General features: G+C 39.3%; 1 protein-coding gene across 4 annotated transcripts in view; it reads right to left on the bottom strand.

Moving 5' to 3' along the window:
• Nucleotides 1-21,841, bottom strand: part of MTHFD1L (methylenetetrahydrofolate dehydrogenase (NADP+ dependent) 1 like) — a 166,242-nt gene that overhangs the window by 115,316 nt on the left and 29,085 nt on the right. For all 4 annotated transcript variants that reach the window (XR_010883738.1, XR_010883739.1, XM_067293565.1 and 1 more), the window contains exons 11-16: nucleotides 20,587-20,760; nucleotides 9,850-9,986; nucleotides 8,539-8,585; nucleotides 4,796-4,903; nucleotides 3,801-3,875; nucleotides 23-125 (exon numbers count right to left, since the gene is read on the bottom strand). Coding sequence is in view for 2 of the 4 variants with exons in the window: in XM_067293565.1 (XP_067149666.1) it covers nucleotides 23-125; nucleotides 3,801-3,875; nucleotides 4,796-4,903; nucleotides 8,539-8,585; nucleotides 9,850-9,986; nucleotides 20,587-20,760 (644 nt within the window). In the remaining 2 variants the exon portion in view is untranslated. The remainder of the gene's footprint in view (nucleotides 1-22; nucleotides 126-3,800; nucleotides 3,876-4,795; nucleotides 4,904-8,538; nucleotides 8,586-9,849; nucleotides 9,987-20,586; nucleotides 20,761-21,841) is intronic.

The following is a 21,841-nucleotide window of genomic DNA, read 5'->3' as shown; positions in this document are numbered from 1 at the left end:
GCGAGCCTTTCTGATTACATACCTCTTTGCCATGTTATGGTAGACGGGTCAATATCAAGGCGCACAAATTTGCTGATCTCCTCTTCTGTTAAAGTACTAGGATCAGTCTTATTTATTCCCAGCCTCTGGAGAAAAAAAAAGATAAATAAAGGCAATAAAGTGGCTCTTTGAAAGGTATAGCTGCTTTGGCTTATCTCCTTCCCCTTAAGCAAGCATTTGGGAAAGAAAATAATTTAGGACTGAAACTATTTATAAAAGCACACAGAAAGAAATCTGTTACTAAAACAGGCAAATGTGGATGGAGAAGGGAAATAAAAAACGAGAAATACTCGTAGGCTATTAAATGAGATCTCTTTCTTACACAGAAGAAGCCCTTAACATAAGCCAAGGAGAAAAATCAACATTATCAGTCACTTTGAAAAAGATCATTAACTGCTTGCCCGATTTTGAGGATGCCTGTGAAAGACCCATGCGTTGTCTTGTGTGAATGCTCTTTGAATGAGAGAAAAACTTCTACTGAAACAGTCCATCACCCATAAACCCAGTCATTTATAATGAATGGGTCAATACATCCTGACTTTTATATAGATTCATTTCAACAAAACCAAAACTTTTTTTTTTAAAGTGGATCTACAGAGGTGGATCAGAAAACTGTGTTCAAGAACTGTTGTCTTTCAAAGTCTTTATCCTCTGTGGCATGAGAAAGCATTCCTCAGTGAATTAACCAGCGTGTTTACACTTCAGTATTAGAAATAAACCAAATCTAAATGTCTATAGATACTAACATTCTTGCATTTGAACACAGGCACTGAGTGCCGATTAATTATATTATGTTGAAAGTAAGCATGCAGGCATGTAGTGCTGAGCACAATGAGCTACACCAGCTATTTCCCTATTTAAACCAACACTTATTTCCAGAAAGTTGAGGACATCCTTTTGAGAGTATTAAAAGTGTTTCCTCCATGCTCCTTATTGAAGATCAGTCTCTCAGACTGTCTGTGAAGAATGCTTCAAAAGCAGATGCAGGCACTGGGGCATTTCCCGCTCTACTGAGAAGGAGAAAAAGCTATTGAGAACAGCCTGCTGTTTTTGACACTTGGTACCCCTATGGAAATTGCTGCTTACAGATTTTCACTCTGATTTTAATGAAGCAAGGCTTATGTGTTCAATGGTCAGTGCCTTGTTAATATTTTTTAATCCACTTACTGATTTTAATCGAATTTGACAGAGTTAGCAGAAGTCTTGGAGATTGTTTCCTACATATTTCATGCAAATAGGCAGACAGATAAAGGAGAAATATCCCCGGACTGTCTCCATCAAGGGAAGGTGGCCAGAAATCAGTGTCCACCTGCTCTGTTTGGTGTATCAGGCAGCGAGGAGGTACCGGCCAGTGACCCTGCACACACATTGCTCCAAACCTGTCACAAGACATGCAACCTTGTGCATGTTGAAAGCCAAACACAGTAAGAGGAATAAGAGGAAGCTAGTATTGCGGGAATGGGTTTAGGGAACTTTAACAAAAAAAATATAGGGATGCTGTGGAAGCAGGGGGGGCACTGGAGATCTGGGACAGAGCTGAGGTATGTGTGAGGGGAAACAAGGAACATTGATGGAGAGGGGAAGCTAAGAGAGGGGTGATCATGAATACTATGGCGGGGAGTCACACTGGAGGGCAACAAGAATATTGAAGACTCGCAAAAAGTCGGAGGCTGGGAGCTGGAGTTACTGCCTAATGCCTTAATTAAGGCCTAGAACAAGGTATAGAAAAGAAAATCGTATTCAAATTCAAAGGAAACCAGGCTTCATTAGTTCTGCCATCTGTAAGACAACTTAGTTTTGGAAGACATTATCCAAACAGTGTAGAATAAGGCTAGCACTCAAAAATTACGGTTTTACAAATAAAACAGCCTTCTCTTTAGGAGGCTCCATTGCCCCATTCTTAAAACCAAGATCATTCAAGTGAGCAAAGTTCATTACAAGGCATGCTTTTTACCACCATCCCTTACCCTAAACCCAGATGAAAATCCACTCGCATACTTAGCCAAACAATACATCTTGTACTTTTCTTCTTGGGGTATGTGTTTAGGCAGGGCCTGTTAACTTTAGTGGCTAAATTCCCCAACGATTACATTTGTACAGAGCATCTTTCAACAGAGGCTGACAGCAAAATTTTCAGTTGTTTTATAGCTTTCAACTGTTATCCATAGGGAGGGCTGGGTACCGGGACTGAAAAGTGAGCAGACCATCCATCCTGCAGTCTCAGTGACATCTGTGCTGAATCCAAGCAGCAAGGAAAAAGCTGACAGAGAGTAAGACACAGACTTGATGTGGACAAGGAGAGAAAGAAAAGCCTGGGACAGAAGCAGTGAAGGAGAGGTGGTAAGATAGGGAGTCTTTGGCCAATTATTAGTGGGAAAAAAGGAAAAAAATGAAGAGCAGGAAAATGAGAAAAGCAGTCCCTGAGGTTAGACAAAGAGCTAGTAAGAAACAGCATGGGACCTTCTGTACTTACAAGCCCAAATCATGTATGTAAGGGAGGAGTCTCAACCTTAATAATCCTCTTTGGACAAGAATGTACCCTCCTCCCCCATAAAGTTACATTTTACCATCTAAATTTTATTTTTATGTATAAAGAATCATCAGATTAAAAATAAATCTCAACAAAATAATTCACTTATAATGGAAATTGTAATGTACTTATTTGAATCTTACAAAGCTAAGTTGCAGCTCATTTGACAGACAGAAATCTCTCTCTACTACAGAGATGCTTGGTATGCTATGAACAACAGAAACATCACCTCCACCTTGTACCCTACACACCAGCGTGTGAACAAGGGCAAAATGAAAACATCTCAATGTTTCCTGAAAACTTCTGCAAGATCTACTCTGCCACAGAGGCAAACAGGCATCATCCACATCTTTGTCTAGGGTCATGCAGACAACTGAGCAGCCCAAAAGCTTAAAATGTTACTAGCAAGTATCTTTTAAAAACAGAAAGCTGATATTACCTCCCTCCTCCTTTTCACCCCCCATTCCCAGTGCAGCTCTGTGTGCACCTGGCAGCCAGTCATTGCCATCCACTGGCTCTGAAGCAACTCTGGTCAGGCTTACACACTGATGCCTCAAAAGCCAACAACGAACACGGAACTGGATGCAGAAGACTGACGAGGTCCTTAAGGTTCACATTCAAAATTACCCTTCCCCAACAGCAGTGGATTGCGCTGTTCTCCACTTATTTATCTGATTGGCAACATCAAATCTGGATGTGTTATTCATATATGAATTGCATAGGAAGCTCTTCTGGAAATATTCAGGAAGCACGATGGGATGCAAAAACATACTATGGAAACAAATGCATTTCTATCCCTCTAAGGGAGAACACTGTCAAATAGACTTCAGGAAATTCCCAGAAGTATATGCTACAATAAACTTTCAAAACCAGAAAATATTGCAGCACCAGAAAATCTGAGCTTTCATATGTGACTTTACCATAATAGGAAAAGAATTTTAAAAATTCTAACCTTAATATTTCATCAGGAAAGACACAACATTTACAAAATATTATTGGTTTATTTCAGAGGACAAAATAACGAAAATACTAGTTACAAAAATAATATCAGACCCAGATCCTATTACTGCAAGGAGGATGCTTTTAGAAAAAGTCTGGACTCAATAAATTCTTGAGGAAAGTTTGTATAAACTCAGTCCCAAACCTCAAATAATTTGCAACAAGTTGCAATAAGAGAATATGTTTTATGAAGAGACACTATAATTGAGAGGAAAATACATTAACAACTTACTCTCAGACGGGCAAGCTGAATAGCAGAAAATCCTCTCACACCATTAACTACTGGAACCAGTCTATTATACAAAGCCTAGAAAAACCACATGGCAAGTTAATGTAAAAAAAAGTTACAACCAAGAACTATTTATATGAAAACCTGATGTTATTTTATTTTATTTAGATTAATGCCAGTAAGAATTTCTCAACTGTCTAAGTTGTGGACTTCTGGTTAGCCATTTAAAAAACAATTCTGAGAAGGCTGGTAGGCTTTCAGTAATGCCTATGATTTAGTAGTCTAAATTCAATTAACAGAATTATTGTGTTTCTATGTCTCACAAAAAAATTAAGTATTTCTGAAATTGGGATCCCCTTTAAACCTTTAACCAATTTAACCAAATTTTAACCAATTATAGTATTCATACTACTAACATTGTTTGCAAATTGGCTTAAATGCATACTTGTGTCATACCAAGTAAAGAGGACAAGACAGCTCTGTTCATTTTTATCACAGCAGCCAAAAGGAGGAGGTTGATTCCCTTCCCTTCTCCCTCCAAAGATTCATGTTGTATTTGTGTTAAGGTCACAACAACCTTAGTGGAAGGGGGAGAATCTCATTTATTTTCCTCACAGCCTCCCTCTTCTTAGGGTACAGCATACCCAAGAATACATCTTAAGTCTAACTTCTGGCTTTAAAAGGAGTTTACAAATTATTAAGAACAACAAGATTTGTAGGGAGAGATAACATCTTTTATTAGAGTATTTAGTACAGTTTGACAGCTTTGTCAACTATTGTTGACAAGCTTTTGGGCATATCTTAAACACTATCTTAAGACAGAAAAATATATTCTACAACCATCATTTCCCAGCAGAATAAAGAATGGCCCTAGCAGTAATTTTTGTTCACATGGTGAAATCATAAATAGATAATCCTATTATTTTACTTTAAAATACAATTCTATAGAAAAACTGAAAAGAAAAAATGTCATGTGGATATTAGAAAATAATTCTCACCTTATCAGACTGAGTATTTTCATGCAAGATCCTAGCATCAATAGCAGCAGCCAGCAAATTATTCGCAGCAATTATAGCATGAATATCTCCAGTCAAATGAAGATTGAACTATAGGGTGAAAACAACAAAAAAAGTGTTAAGAGTTTTAAGAGTTTAAAGTTTCATTCTGTTAATCCCAGACAGATTAATGGAAACAGCTCAGATCAGCCACCTATCAGTGTAGATAAAGTATCATTAGGACTGAAAATACACTGAGCTATATGAAAGACATGTTTTCACCTGAGCAGGTGATAAACTACCCAAAGCCAAACAAAGCCACAGAGGTCTTTATTCGTTACTAAATGATCCAAGAATAGAAAGCCTAGGGCTATGGTTCCACATCATTAATACTAAATCAGTCCAAATCAGCAGTACAAATTTGACCTGGATCAGATGTGAAGATTTTTGCTGAATCCCCCTGACTGCACAGTTTGTGCTGGCTTTATGCTTTTATATCAGCTTTCTCCTAGCCACAGGAGAAAAGGCCATGCCTGATCAGGCATGAACTTTGCTCATACAGAGTTTGCTCATCAACATTTTGTGGAAAAATCCGGTATCAGCAGAGCTAGATTGGATTAGGATGTGCGTTACATAGGCATTGTGTTTTCTATCTGATCAAGGCGACAGAAAGCCAGCTGTAATTGCGCTGTGGTACTGAGAGCATGGAGGCAGTAGCTACAACTGACCCAAGCCCTGGACTATAATCATGCTGAAGTGCAACAGTGGATCGAAACTGTAACTGCTACATTAGTGCTTTGTTCAGAGCAGCTGTGCACTTCCAAAGTGCTATCTCATTAGTTCAGGTTGCAAAATGGTTTTGGTGAGCTCTAAATTAGATTCTTTTTGAATGAAACCCAACTGCAAGATCTGCGTAAGGTACATGATTTATGCACTTCAGCTCCTAATGGGGACAGCAGGGTCCAAACCAACCAGTGGGCTATATCGACACCATGTCCTCCAGCACCTACAAAGCATACATACGCCAACGCAATGCTCTCAAATCAATGAGTGCCCTACCACACTTTCATGTGGAGACTTTGGCACTTAATACTAGTTTCTTCCCCTCCCTGAAAGCAGCAGGGTGAAGGCTGAGGAAAGGGTAGCGGTGCCACATAAAACGCCACTTTGGATCCTATCCCTAGATGCACAAACAACTAGATGATGGGATGACGCCCCCACAACATCCTCCCCATCTCTCCTTCCCTCTTCCTAAAGTTCTAGGTGCTGTTAGTATCTCCCCTCCCAACCCCCAAACAAACTACCTTGTGCCCACCTAAAAATTATGGGGCATATCTGTCCTCTCGGGAACCAAATTTTGTTGTTGTTTGGATGCTTTTGCTTACCCATTTCTGATTAGCTAAAGGTTTCCCTCCCACTCAGATTTTTGGGCACTGCCTAAAGAGACATCCCTTCTTCCCTTGTTCCTATTTAGGGATGCGAGGGCAGGGATTCAGGGCAGGGAGCCTGGGCCACTGAGAGCTGATGGGCCCATAAGGGTTGGCAGGGTGAAGTATCTCTGAAGGGATTTCTGCCAGTCAAAAGCTGGGACAGCAAGACAGAAGGATCAATTCACCTGAAAGCTGAAAAGGGCAGGAGAGAATAAAGGACAGAAGCTCTTGCCTCACTGGGGAAAAAAGGAAGGGAAAACTTCCTTGGCAGGACGGTTTGTTTTCCTCCTACAGGACCTAATCAGCCAGCTCAGCCCCTCAAGCCCTTCTCCCTCTTCTAGGCAGCTTACATAAGCCTTATGCTTTCTGCCTTCTCACCCCCACCATCCCTTAATGGTTTAGAGAGATTTACTCCATCCCCCTTCTCTCATGAGTGATGTGGTGATACCAGTTGTCAGCCTGCTCCTGCGCCCTGGGCACGCTCACACCCCTCTGCAACGAGGGTGCAGGTCCTGCCCTGGGTGATCCTGTTGATGTCTCCCACATGCATCAGCCAAAGGCGGAGGAGGGCTCCAGAAGTCTTGATCACAGCTTCGCTCCTGTGCCACACACCAAATCACTTGCCCACACCAAACTGATTCAGCTGCTGACCAGGGAAAACCAGGGTCACAAGGCTCTGCAGAGGAATGCCGGCCACTAGAGCAAGGTCCAGCCTCCTCAAACCACCTACCAACACCACTATCATGACACCTGCTCATGGCACTGGGCCTCAGCCAGTGCCCTCCCTCCGCTCATGCCCGTTCTGTACCCGTCACTGGTCATCCCAAGGACTGGGTCATCTTCCCAGCCAAGAAACTCTGGGGCAAAGCAATTGCTGTGGGGAAAACTTACAGAAAGTCACCATGTGAAATATGTGTGCGTTCCCAAATAAGCACTGTGAATATACACATAGGCTTAACTGTATTACCTTCCTTTGCCCCTTCATCCAGAAAACCTGCTTGCATTTTACTCTTTGGAAAACAAAACAAAATCCCACTGTCAACTACAGCGTACTTAAGTCCCTGGGCAAACAGCTAAGCATGCTGAAGACAAATGAGAGAGACTAAATGAGCCACGTAGTACAGAAAATGACAACAGCCAACCAACAAGAAATACTGGAAACAGCCTAAATTTCATCTAAATCCTTGCCTCAATCTGTCCATAAAATGCATGGATTGCTTAGATTAGACATCTTGAATGTTGTACTAAGGAAGGATGAAAGCTTCAGTCAGAACATCACTATTTTCACAGTGAAAGTATTTCAAAAGCATACATCCGTCTGGCTTATTTCAAAAGCTAACACATGATTTTCAGAAGTACTTGAAGCCTATGGATAATACCATCTTTAATAGAAATTCACTTACATATGGGCAAGGGAAAGTTATAGATTAATTTAATAAAACAATTCTTTCACTTTGCCAGCACATGTGAAAAGAGCTTTTCACAGGACACTCTTTATCCTATTACTGTTTTTGGACTAAATCATCTTCCTATTATTTGCTTAGCAAAAGTTCTGGTATTTACCTCTCAAAAATATTTTGGTTCTGTCTCACAATAAGATGAATCACTACCTGAGAAGGGCCAGTCAAGCTAGAAACAAATCCATTTTGCCACAGTTAGTGACTTCTGCTAAAAATAAACATTAAATCTATATTTGAAAAAGAAATTTCTTCTACCGACCAGCCCTGGGTCTCCTTGCCTTTTTCTACTCCACCAGAAAGGTAATGCTTTCTCAAGTCTTTTTCAAGAGATGTGGATATAAAAGGAAATAAATAGCTTCAGTCAGCTCTTCATCTTGTATCTTATGCATGGATACTGGGCTTTCTTCTCAGAAAACTTCTGAGTGATAGCTGAAATGTTACAAATATGTACACTATGCAATGTTTTCATGCTCACATTCCCCAGACTCTGGACTTCATAGAGCAGCCATACGAATATGCCAAGGATCATGTCAATTCACTAGGCAGACTATCATAACAGATAAAACACTGCAGCAGCCCCCTTGGCCTGCCACCTCTCCCAGAGAGGGCCTGGTACGTGTTGTGTTGCCTTTTTCACTGTGAGGGTGACAGAGCACTGGAACAGGTTGCCCAGAGAGGTTGTGGAGTCTCCTTCTCTGGAGATATTCAAAACCCGCCTGGATGCAATCCTGTGCAATGTGCTCTAGGTGACCCTGCTTGAGCAGGGGGGTTGGACTAGATGATCTCCAGAGGTCCCTTCCAACCTCAGCGATTCTGTGATTCTGTGATTCCCCTCTCCCCAGTCTCTCTCTCTCACCTCCTCCATGGGAATCACTTGAGCATATCCACCTCCTGCTGCTCCACCTGTGCAAGAAAGCATATGGTCACACTGGATTCACACCAGTCTGGGGAAAAAATCCTTCAACACACAAAGTAAAACATACAGCTTTGTTGATACATTTCTTCATATTTTAATTTCTATTAGGGAATCCATCATACACCCAAATAAAAACGAATTACTTTAGCCTTTCTGGCTTTCTTACACAGACAGTAAAAAGGGAATTCTTGAACTGAAAGGAAAGTCTACAGCTGATGGCTGGCCCAGGCTTTGGCTTGATAAGGGTTACTCACTGCTCCTGCCCAGATTTAGGACACAGTCATGCACATGCAGCAGCTGGGAGGAGAGACACTGCAGTCATGAGCAATCACTGCTTCCAAATGAAACCTTCACATCCTTGCCTGAGTGCTCCTCCCCCACTGCCTCCCAGCGTACAGTCAAGTAAGTTCACTGTAACCTACACAAAAGTTGAGCAGAGGGATTAAAGCACTCACATGCACCAGTCTTGGCTGAGAAGTACCAAGCACCCGGAGCCTTCCAGCTGAAATCAAACTTGTTAACTTAAACTTCAGCAAAGCAAAGTAGAGCAGATGGGGAGTGCTTGCCCAGTTAGGCACCAATCTCAGCTGAGAAATGGCAAAAAAAAAAAACTGTATTACTTCCTATCAACACTGAAGACAGGCTTGAACTCTAGCTGGCTCTTACTTAGCCCTCAGGCCCTTAGAGGATTTCTAGGCAAAAAGTCAGCAACCCAGGGTTAGGAGGGTCAACTCGGAGAATAGAAAGAGGAGACTCATACCTAGCCTACAATGCAGAAATAGCTGAACCACATACCAACACACCATGTCACAACCATGACTGCCAACTTCCTTGGCCTGGATATTTCAAGTCAATATGGGTGGATTTAGGATTCCTTCTCAAGGAAGAGTTAAACAGCAACATTTAGAGACATTTTTAGAGTGTCTTCAGCCAGCAGAGTGGGTGGAAGGGTGCACACTCAGAAAACTTCTTGGTTAACTTATCCTGATGCCTTTCATTATGTGTGGGTTTTATATGTATTATCAGCACACATAAATTCATGAACATACACATGAACCTTGGATGGGAAGATGTGTGCAAGAAACCTTTAAGCATTAGGTGTACACTTATCAAAAATACAAGATAGTACTATTCAGGCAATCCGCTGAGTTAGTGAAGTAACTAAGTAGTTAAAAAAAAAACAAACAGAAAGAAAATGCAGTACATCCTTTTAACCTGAAAGAGGTCATACAGTTTGCAAATATTAGGTACCTTTAACTCCAAAAGTAGGTCCTTGGGAAGGTTGTCTCAGACAGGCAAAGGAATTAATGTTAAGATGTGCTGTAAGAGCCTGGACAAGACCGATTGTGACTGTGCTTTTCCCTTCTCCTAGGGGTGTAGGAGTTATTCTATCAAAACAAGAAAAAAAGATTAATCAGATTCTTTACTGATGTCATCCTGGCTAAGGATATCAGAACTTACGGCTTTTGATTTCAGTGAAGAATATTTGTACAACAAATTTCAGTAAGATTACTCTATCTCCACAGAAATACTGCCACAATGTTATCCCCTAGCTCAAGCTGGAATGCTAATATACATGTGTCTTCTATTTAAGTAATTTACTATGATAGCAGAAAAAGAGAAGATTATTTTGGCAAAAGTTCTAAACAGAATATATTGAATTTAGACATTTTCATTGCAGCACAAAAGTCTCACCGATTTCATTAGCAAACCATCCATCAAAACACTCTGAGCATGTATTAATATTTTTGTGTAGCAATATTTTTGTGTTTTATTCCCACTGCTCAAACTATGAATGAAATAATAACATACTTTAAATCAAAGAACAGACACTTTTGTTTGCAAAGCTCAACTATCCTTTCTCTAACTTCCATGTCATCATAACCCTCAGCAACTGATTTTTCAATAAAACAGGACACAGAAGTCACTATATTCAATCGAACATCATGTATTTTACATTTATGTTTCTTGATAGTTTTGCAGATCTAAGGCCCAGGATGGACAACCACACTCACAGTCTGACCTCCCACACAACATCTCAAAATCTTCATGCTAGGGATTCCCACATCCACTCCAGAGAAACTGTGACTGAACCAGGACAGTATTTTAGAAAGACAACCAACCTCAATATAAAGACTCTATCTTTGTTTCTCACTATTTAGCTGTAACAGAGGGACAATGATGGTTGACTTTGCAAATGAAAAACTCCATCAGCCCCTTCCCCACCTTTGCTCTGGGCAATGGGTAAAGCAGGGAGCACTTCTACTGGATGGGAGAGGAATACTGCACACTGGATGATAAAAAACAAACAAACAGACAAAAAAACCCCACTCAAACACCCCAAAACAACAACAACAAAATGTAAACAGAAAAACCTTCCTTAACCTGACCCTCAGTGTCTGATCAACTCTGAATTCTAATTATGTCTGATAAATGCAGCCTTAGGGTGTGCTGTTCCCTCAGCGTAAGCACATGGCTTTCTTTAGCAAAAGGGTAGGCTCTACACACACTGCCTTTTTAATCTGTAAAGGACTGTGAATGAAAGATACCTCAGTTTAAATGATGTCCTTCCTACTTTCAAGGTCATCACATTTGTTTATGATCCATGTTTATATATATATATATATATATTTTTTTTTAAGTATGAACACATCTTGTGTAGAGAGTCTCCAAAATGAATTCAAATGATTCATTTGATGCACTTCTTTCCCTGATCGGCAAAAGAAGAAAGCCCATTCCTTTTTCACTCACGCAACTCCTACACAAGCCTTGAAGTTTTACTTTTTGGCAAAGCATAACCATTCATACCTTTGCTGTCTTCACTACCTGCAGCAAGTACCTTACTTAGCCAAGGTGACATTAAGAACTAATATTCATTCCCAAGGAAATACAAGCATATATACACATCCTAGTCAAAGAGGAATTCTTATTCTATGACCACTTCAAGACTCGAGCTAAAACATCTAGCTCTAATTAGAAATATTTCCTTTCCCAACTAGCAGTTTTCCAAAGTACTGCTATCCTCAGGTCACAATACAAATGGCATAAAAAAGTTAGTAAAATTGCCCAGTGCAATCTTTATCTTTAAAATACAATCTGGTTCAGTTAGTTCATAGGCTGTCAGTCTTTCTTTGTCCCACAAATTATATATGCATGAAAACATTAACTTGTCACAAATCTATCTTTTACATTGTTGGATTCTGGGCTTAAAAAAAAAAAAAGCTTTGTTAGATATGAATTTACTTCTCATCATAGTTATCCTGAACAATCTGGGCACCAGAGGCAAGCCTAATTAAGATCATCTATACTGCTGAAGGAAAGAATTTGAGTACATGGTATTTTCCTATTCAGGAAAGTAATGTTTTAACTAAAGTCTCAAAGAAATCTATGGGATTTTAACATGCCTCTAAGAGATTCCCTGAACTGCGACTCTTCAGAAATAGTATTCTGTCTACTGATAGCTTTGAACTGCTCTTAAATGACCATGTGGTATTTGTTTATTATGGGCATTTGCTTTTAGTCATTTTAGTCATCTGTAACAGCATCATGTTTGCCAACAATCAGATTTTAAAGAGCAGTTAATAACTTAATCTCCAGACTATTTTGAAATAGAGCCTTTCTAGAATTGCAAACCCTCCACTTAAAAAGAGAATTCACTTATTGCTAGATGATTCCTCTCCCCACACACACACTCCGCATCACATGCCAATAGAAAAAAAACCCAAGGTTGTGAGCACTGTAACCGAGACTTAGCAAATACCCCAAGGGAGTTTGCTTGAGCAGAGTTAGGGCTCAGTTAGGTCAGGTTAGGGCTGAGTTTACAGGCCCATGAGGAGAGCACATGAAATGCTCTACAGAGAAAATTGGGAAGTCAAATGATTATAGCGTTTTACTGAAGGTATTATCACGAGGATACCCGTCAGCAAAAATCCTGCCACAGAGCAGTAAAGCTTTTCATTCATTTAGAAAGATTAAGACGTCATCCTTGTAAGAAATGTTAACTGAATTAATTCAGTTAATTTTCTTTTGATATGGATACAACCCTAACAAATACAAAAGAAATATCCTAGAACTATGGCTTAAAAAGATGCAAAGAAGTGCTATAAGCCATGACAGATGCATTCAACTTGGGTTTTTGCACATCTCTAAGATTAGTCTCTAGAACTAAATTTTTTTAAAAATATGGAAGTTCAAGTGGGGAAAGAAATTTCAATTTCACAACCTGCAAGATTCTTCTGCAAGTAACAGATATGCCCTGCCATACACTCAAAAATTTGAAAGCATGTGTAACATGACATTTAGTAGTAAATTAATTTTTTGTAAACACAGGAAGGCCATCAAATCCAGTCCAGAACTGCTGATAATCACAAATCCTTTTCATAAAACAATCTAGCTACTTTTTATGCTCTCCTTCCTTCTACACATCTCTTTCCAGCAACTTCTGTTTAGAAATAAGAAAAAATGCTAACCTTGGGAAGAAACTAACACATCTTCTAAACCTAACCAATGCGGGGCCTGTTCATAATTCATTTTTAACAAATTTGTAACTCATCAGGCCTTTTGTGACTGTCCTTTAGCTTAATCAACCCCATCTTTCTGCCACTCCTGACCATGCCACCCCAAAACACTTTCTGAAAGCAATCAAGAAGCCTTCTAAGTTTCTTCCTTGCTTGCCTTTGCCTTCTCCTGCAGCAAAGGCTCTTTGCTTACCCCATGAGTCTAGTAGCCCACTTCTGCTCTTGCTTGCACAGGGCTAAAATGCTCCAACTGCAGTCCTGCTAGAAACTCGTATGGAAAACCATGAACGCTTCCCTGTGTACTCAACATATCTTCACTGGTACCTCCTAGGAGTGCAGTCACCGATTCCAGTTTCACAGATGCACTATAACCATGTTGCAAGCATTCTGTCATCTACTCCTATCTATCAATCCGTCATTTACAAACTTTCTCCCATGATCTTATTGCAGAAATTCTTGTTCAGTTCCAAAATGCACCACCTTTCACTGTGTTATTATTTGAATATTTTTGCATTTCTCATACTCTGGTATGCATCAAGGTTATTCTGTAAATCCGGTACTATAATCACAATCCTTCTCCATATCAGAAAGCCTCCCAGCTTTGTGTCATCATCAAATTTCAGAAGCACTGCCTCATCTGCTGTGCAGAGGTCATTAAAAATATTTAAAAAAATATTAAACAAGTAAGCCCTCAGATCACTAACTACAGTGCCCCAAGTCATCTCCTCTTCCCTCTCACATTCATCATTTTACCACAGTAAAATCCTCACATGACTACATATAGAAAAGTCAACAGTTTTACAGGTTGTATAGCTACCCTTATCTTTTCCTGAAAACCTAACCTGTTTCTTATGTCAATGCCAATACATTGCAAAAAAAAAAAAAAAAAGTTTCTGTCTCAATGAAAGGAGTAAGCTACCTTGTCTCTACTGAGAGGGTAAGGTCACACACAGATATTCACCATGGAGAAGCTAACAATTTAAGAAGCTAATGCTGGCTTACTTCACGCTAACCTGTTCATAGGCCCATATCCTTAATCTATCACAGGTTGTCTTTCTGAAACAAAAACCTCTCTGTGTTTATCTTGTCATGTGATCATCTGATTCAAGATCTTTTTGCCACAATCACTTCTGTTCTAATGTTTTTACTATTTAAACTTGAATTTAGAAAAACAACATCAGTTCTTGTTGGTTTAGCGACAGCAGAGTGCAGAAATCTGCTGCAGCAGCATTTTGCGACATCTGACCCCTACAAGCAGTAGCTGCACTTGTTCTCAGATCTCTCTGCAAGCCTTTCCTGAAGCAAAAATGGCCATATTCTCTCTCTCAGAATATTACCAAAATTCCTATACAGAGCCAACAAAAGCTGAGAAATTTAGAGCAGATCCTGGGAAGAATCCATTTTACCTACGCTCAAAAGTGGTTTGGGCCCCCATCTTCCTTCTGATCTACTGCAGGAGCACAGAGTGCTACTCCATTTCCTTTACCTTCATTTTTGTATTTCTAGAAGAATGCTTACTTTTCAATCCCTTTTTAATTCAGTCATGACACCTATCCTGTGTGTTTTTATTATTGCTATAATGATAACTTCCTTTCCCTACCATTATTTCTGGCAACTCCATGTTGTTCTAGGACCCTTATTTTTGCACAAAGACGTTTCTTTCAGAGGACCATAGCCAGATGAACTCACTTTCACTCACGGGGCAATTTGCATAATGTTTCCTGTTGGTGGTTACCAACATCTCTGAACATCAGACACAGTTCACATTTGACAGAATTCAGAAACACTGTCACTAACTTATTTATTCAAATGCAGCTCCAAACACAGCAGAAGACTGATTTTAACTCCTCAAGGACTGGCAATTGGCATCCGTGGGAATATGGGGACTTCTTAGGACTATCAGGAACAAGCAAAATCAAAGATAACAGTCTACTGCTCAGAGTAAGAAAGGAAATTGGAAAAGACAAAAACTTCAACAACAGACAAAAAGGAAACCCAGTAGTTGCATGAAGAACAACATCTACTTCTCCCAGAAGATTCATGTAATCAAACACCACATTAAAATGCTCACATAACCTGCCTGGCCTCTTTGAATATAACTGTGTAAAACAAGCCAGAAAGCCCTGGGAATTTTCTAGGGAAAAAGTTTTTTTTTTTCCAGATACAAACAGAAACACAGCCCAGTGCACTGATCAAACCGGGAGGGACTGGTGTTCCCTTTGCTGAATTTCCAGTATATTGATACTCTGCACTACTCCCATCCCTATTGTGAATGTGGCATCCTGTGGGAACCAGCAACCACCAAAGCAGGGGTAAAAATGCACTAAAGCAAGAGTATTTTCACCAGTGAACTCATGCAAGCACATAATGGTTTGTGACAGTGAGGGTGCATGTCAGGTTAGGCTGAACCCTGACTTACACAAATCCCCCTGGCTTTAAACATCTACATTTTCAAGGTATTCCTCAGATTGTTCATTTTAACCGGTTTCCTCCCTTCTGAGAAGTCCTGTGATCCTTAGCTTTCTTGGAAGTAGAGTTACTCAGATGAATATCTAGAGGCTCAAAATATCTAAAAGGCAGCTGTGACGGAGGAAGAAAACCAAGAATCAAACCTCCATTAATGCTCTACAGCACTCGGGCGAAGCACTTTCCTATGAAAACTTGTCCACTGTAGTAGGTAGGAATAGGCACAACCCCCTGCAAAGCCTGGAACAGCAACCTGACTTTTTTGTCTCTTTCCACCTAACTCACAACCAACAAAACATCACACTATTCAGCAAAGCCAGATTCATCTGGACAATTCATTTACCTAACCCTAAATTCTCATCTAACTTGAGAAGACTTGTTAGGACAGCCCTATTCTGAGAGGTTCAGCAGTGGCCTGGAGATTACAGGATAAACCTTAAAAACTATGCAGTTACTGGAGTGTCCGTTTTAAATATAAGTCAAAAAAAGCACCAAAATTAAAGCAAGTTTCTATTCTAATAATTTCTTTAGTAAAGCTTACTTTAAATTCCTTCCCTTTTGCACCCGGCCTACTTTGATCAGTTTTTATACATAAAATAATCCATCTAAGCTTTTGTGTAGACATTTAGATGTTATTGGCTACACTTTTTTTGCTAGCTATACTACTGAGCATACACACTTGCAACTTCTGTCGTTAGCTCATGTAAATATAAAATTACAGCTGCCAATGGCTAACTTTAGCTCAGTTGTGCATTTTTAGATAGGTATGCAATGCTGTGTTCTGATCTTATGCAAATCTAGAAAAAAAACACTTTTAAATACATTAAATTTTACTGAACTTCAAGAGACTTTACACACATTTGCATTCTTCCTCAAATTTCTTTAATATGTTTTCAATCTAAACACAGAAATCCCACAATCATTTTCCTTCTTAAAACTTATTTTGCCACCTACCAAGCAGTTACTAGCTCCTTGGCGAAGTAAGTTTTCCATAACATGGGAAAGACTTCTCTCTTTATATATATCAAAAACAAAGATAAGAATATGCAGACTTTTTGTTTGTTATACATCACACGAGCTTACAGTGGAGTTATTTCTGTGGGAAAGCTACATGAGGTCTGACAAAGAAAAAATAAACAAGCAGTGAGATGATACACTGCACCAGCTGTAACCTCCTTGCAGTTACTGCAGTTGTAATGAATCCAGCAAGTACTGTAGTGCTTATTTGACTGTTCTTTTCCTTCAGTTTCCTGTATTTAACTTGTCAGTACTGGCAAATTTTGAAGACTGTAGGGAGTTCATCATTCCTGCGATCCGCACATAAACCTGCAAAGTCTTGCCATTGAGAAAGTGAGAAACAGAGTTCTCATAAATGACAACCTCACCTAGATACATCCTTCTTTCAAGACTACAACTGCCTGAAATTTATTTCTGAGCACAAAAGTGCTGCATCTTTCCATTTTGTCACGAGTCCTCACCTAGGTCAGGTTATGGCAATGTTGCAGTGGCATCCTCAAAAAGGCACCCTGAACTTCTGGATATGAAAGCACAGTGATCACTATTAAACTAAAATGACTGAACAAAGCCAGTAGTAGACTAAAGAACCCACAACTACAAACTGTTAAAGGGTGATAAAGATCCAACCAATATAATTCCAGCGAGTAGCTATACAGCTATATAATGAATACATGACAAACTGTCTCAGTGAAGACTTTGTTTTGAACTGTCAGAAGTTTCAGGGCATCAACAAAATGGTATTTTTTCCATTCATTCCTCCTTATAATCTCCCTCTTCTTTTGTCTGCCCTTTTTCTTTTCATTTAAGCACTTCAAGGGTCAATAAATACAGTGAACACAAATACAATCCAACACTTAGCCAACAGAAGTAATTCAAAATCTGAAAATTTCATCCCTAAAATAAGACATTAACCATCATACAGCCTGTGCAAGCATTAGACTAGTATCTATTACTGTGCATTTTTATCTTGCCAAAATAGTTTAAATACATAATAATATCTTGGTTCTACTCTTTAGTTCATCACAGAACAATCTATTACTGTTAGGAAAGAAGTATTATGTTAAGTTTTCTAGCATTTAAAAAGCAACACAATTGTACAAAAACAAAGCATTAAATTTCATAATTTTTCCAGATTCTAATATTCCTCAGGCTTTACTTCATTTATCTTCTTGCATTTTTGAAGTGAAGAAGTTACCTAAACTAAGTGATAAAAGCCAGAGCACTGGAACATCTAAATTCAAAATAATGGAAGATACAAAAAGTCTAGCAAATTTTAGATGTAGGTTTCATACTGTGTTTCCCACTATGCTATCTAGATGCTTAAACACATGATTAAGTTAACCCAGTGTACTAAACTTAGTTACTATGTCATACACAGGAATTGTTCATTTGCATACTCTTAGCTTGCAGTGAATGGGAGGCAGTTTGAGATAACATATCCTTCAATATAATTTTAACATATTAAGAGCATGTACACAGGCAACCGATGCACAAGAACTAATTGCTTCACGGTAACTTCTGGGTCTGACCCCAAGGTGTCTTGACAGAAGCAATCTAATAAGTGAAAGACAAAAAAAGAAAAAAGGGAGCAAGAAAAGAGTAGAAAAACAAGCTCTTCCACACAGAATAAAGTGGAAAAGTTTGAAGAAACTAAGTCTTCATTTGTGTGACTATTTTTGAGCGACATTATTTGTTAATCAAATTGTAATTTTTCCACATACAAAGCATGTATTAGATAAGGCATTTAGCTGTATTTGGGTACATTCAGAAGCTGTACTCGGGTGCATTTGGAAAGACTTCCCAATTAGTAGCAACTTTTTAAAAAGTCATAAACGCAGCTATCCTTAGATATATAAAGGTACATACTGGTTCCTTTTTGCTATTCAGAAAAACAACTAGGGAATCTCTAGCGCACCAGAAGTAAACCAGAAGATGAGAATTTGCACCAAATATTCATAATTCCAACACATTATGAAATAGTTACACTTGATTGTGGAATTTTAGGCACAAATATTGCCGTCTGCATCATGGACAGATGATGGAGATCCTGCAACTTACAGAATACACACATGCACACTCACTGTTAACTTTGCTTAGGAAAATTAATTAATATTCACATCAGATCGAGTACCCAGAAGTAAAAGCATAAGCCTTGAAGTTTCTTTTTTTCCCCCAATATTTTCTTTTTTTTCCAATTTTTTAAGTATATATAATACTTCAAGGTCAGTCTTTGAACCCTCTCAGAAGAGAAAGATCCCAGTGTTGCAGCCATCTTGCCCAAGCCCTCCATGCTAACCCTTATGTGGCAGACTGGTACTGGACTCACTGCGTGAGATGCAGTGACTTCAGAGAAGTTACAAGTAGCAACGTGTTTCATAATAAAATTATACTGGTACCAAAACCAGCTATTTGTTTCTGAAACATTATTCACTCTTTATACTCAGCATGTAAACTTACGAAGACACAATTTTCTATTTGTTCCCAGTTGTTCACCTTGCTAGTCAAAATTTTGCCCTTTCTTCCGCACATATATACATTTCTGTCTCTGTGCCCACAAAGCAGCAGAGAACTTCATGAGATACTGCCCTTGAAAGAGAAGACTGGGAGACATGAAAAAGTGTGAAAAAAACAGAAAAACTGGTGCTTATAAACCAGCAAAAGTAAAATTCATCTGAATGCAGTCTTGCATTATGCTATCCCCCATCTCCTGATATCTTTAAATAGTCTCTGCTTATGTGAGACTCTGCTGCTAGAGAACCCTACAAGCCTGCTAGGGACAGCCTACACCGTGCCTAACTGATGTAGTTGACAACATGAGCCTGAAAATACATGGTAGCAGCTTTCTTCCTCAAACTCTATCAAATGCTGAATCTACTTTCCTTTCTCTAAACAAAGAAAATACAAAATAAAATCTTACTGAAGGAAACCAAGCTGAATGGACTGTTATTTTCTTCTCCTAAACAACTGTTCCACATTCCTACAGGAATATCTTTACACATCATAATTCTACAGCATAGCTTTGAAGACAGCTTCACAACTTGCCTGCCTCAGCTTCATAACTAACATCTGCTAGCCAAGTACTAACTGAGGTGTCTCAGTCTGCAATATCTCCATCTCAGATGATGACAGAAATCCAGGTTTTCCCCACATGAAGGTACTAAAACAAGCAGTTTGCAAAACCCTATCTGACTGAGGAATTGGTAGATCAAGACAGTTAAGAAAGGCCTTCTCCCTTTGGATAAGTCTAAAACTATGTTTTAAACTTGACTGATTCTATTTACAAGGAAACAACTATATAGATTATTTTGGAATGTAAAGCACACATTGCAATTAAAATATTAATGAAAACTTTCACATATCTGTTCACAATAAGAAATTTCCACTTTACAAACCAGATAAATTAAAAAACAATTGTGTCACCGAGCGCAGAAAAAACTGCTATTCAGAAGCACAGCACATAATTCTTGTCGAGCATAGCATTTTCTATAATCGTGGGAACAGAGAGCAGGATAAGCCTGCCTGGAGACATGTCTACATTTCAGAGAAAAAACATGACTTACTTAACTATGTAATTTGTTCTTCAATAAAAAAAAGTATTTATTATTAATATCAACAGATTATCATGCAGCTTCTGTTAAGGTTTGTTTATAAACAGCCACCATGCACACAGACTTAAATATTCAAGTTAAACATTTTAAATTCTGATAAAACAATAGAAAAATGCCACACAGCTAAATACAACATTTAAGAGGCTTAGAACAAACTACCTTCTACAAAAGTTACTTCCGTAATAACACTTGCTTTGGAAGACAGGTTGTGTTACTTCAGAAACAATGTCAAAAACTGCCTGCTTTGAGAACAGAGTGACATACAGCACAAAATATGCAGGGGTCTTACTTGTGTAGGACATTAAGAAGATACAAATTGCATGTTTATATTACTATGAGTGGAAAGGGTGTACATTAATCACATTACTGCACATTCTTACCCAGCAACTAGAACATATTTTCCATCTGGTTGATCCTTTAACCTTTCCAGGAGGGACAAACGTACTTTGGCTTTGGTTTGGCCATAGATTTCAATTTCATCTGTAAGCAATCCTATCTCCTTGGCAAGTACATCAACAGCTTTTGGACTCTGAGCTCGGGAAATCTCAATATCACTGGAAAAGAAAACAAATAGGAGCCAGGAGATTTCTCTCAGCTTAGGTGGTCAACGACAAAGCACAAAACAACAGCAAACACTCCAACAATGGGGTTATTGTAATCAGTTTTCAATCCTCTCTCACATTTTATTAACCAAGTCTAAATATTAGCTAACACCTAATATAATATTGAAAATCACATGCAATGTTTGTTAATTGTTATAATTTCATGGAGTTCTCTTGTTTAATCAGATTCCAAATATTATGTAATTCTTTCATATCAAGCTAGAGACATGTCTGTTCGATGCTCAAGCATGTCCCGCTGGAACGGATCTTTCTGGTTTTGTTTTTCTTCTCCTCTCTCCCAGTATATTTCAGCACATGCACTTTACTAAAAAGCACATACATTCCTTGGCCAACACTCGCATAAACAAATTAGCTAAACATGATACTTGCATATGTAGCGCCTTTCATCAGAGGATGCAGCAAAGCAAGCTGAGCCTCCCTACTCCCCCAAGAGGCAATAAGAGGAAACAAGCAGAATCACAGAATCACAGAATCACTGAGGTTGGAAGGGACCTCTGGAGATCATCTAGTCCAACCCCCCTGCTCAAGCAGGGTCACCTAGAGCACATTGCACAGGATTGCATCCAGGCGCGTTTTGAATATCTCCAGAGAAGGAGACTCCACAACCTCTCTGGGCAACCTGTTCCAGTGCTCTGTAAACCTCACACTAAAGAAGTTTTTCCTCATGTTCAGATGGAACTGTCTGTGTTTCAGTTTGTGTCTGTTGCCTCGCGTCCTGTCACTGGGAACCACTGAAAAGAGTCTGGTCCCATCCTCTCGACTCCCTCCCTTCAGATACTTGTACACGTTGATAAGATCTCCTCTCAGCCTTCTCTTCTCCAGGCTAAACAGGCCCAGCTCTCTCAGCCTTTCCTCATAAGAGAGACGCTCCAGTCCCCTAATCATCTTTGTAGCCCTTCGCTGGACTTGCTCCAGTAGTGCCACATCCCTCTTGTCCTGGGGAGCCCAGAACTGGACGCAGTACTCCAGATGGGGCCTCACCAGGGCTGAGTAGAGGGGGAGGATCACCTCC

The sequence above is a fragment of the Apteryx mantelli genome, chromosome 3 (assembly GCF_036417845.1).
Source record: "Apteryx mantelli isolate bAptMan1 chromosome 3, bAptMan1.hap1, whole genome shotgun sequence".
In the NCBI taxonomy this organism is placed as follows: domain Eukaryota; kingdom Metazoa; phylum Chordata; class Aves; order Apterygiformes; family Apterygidae; genus Apteryx; species Apteryx mantelli.
The sequence above is the reverse complement of the archived record's forward strand: the minus strand, read 5'-3'. Positions and strand labels throughout refer to the sequence as shown.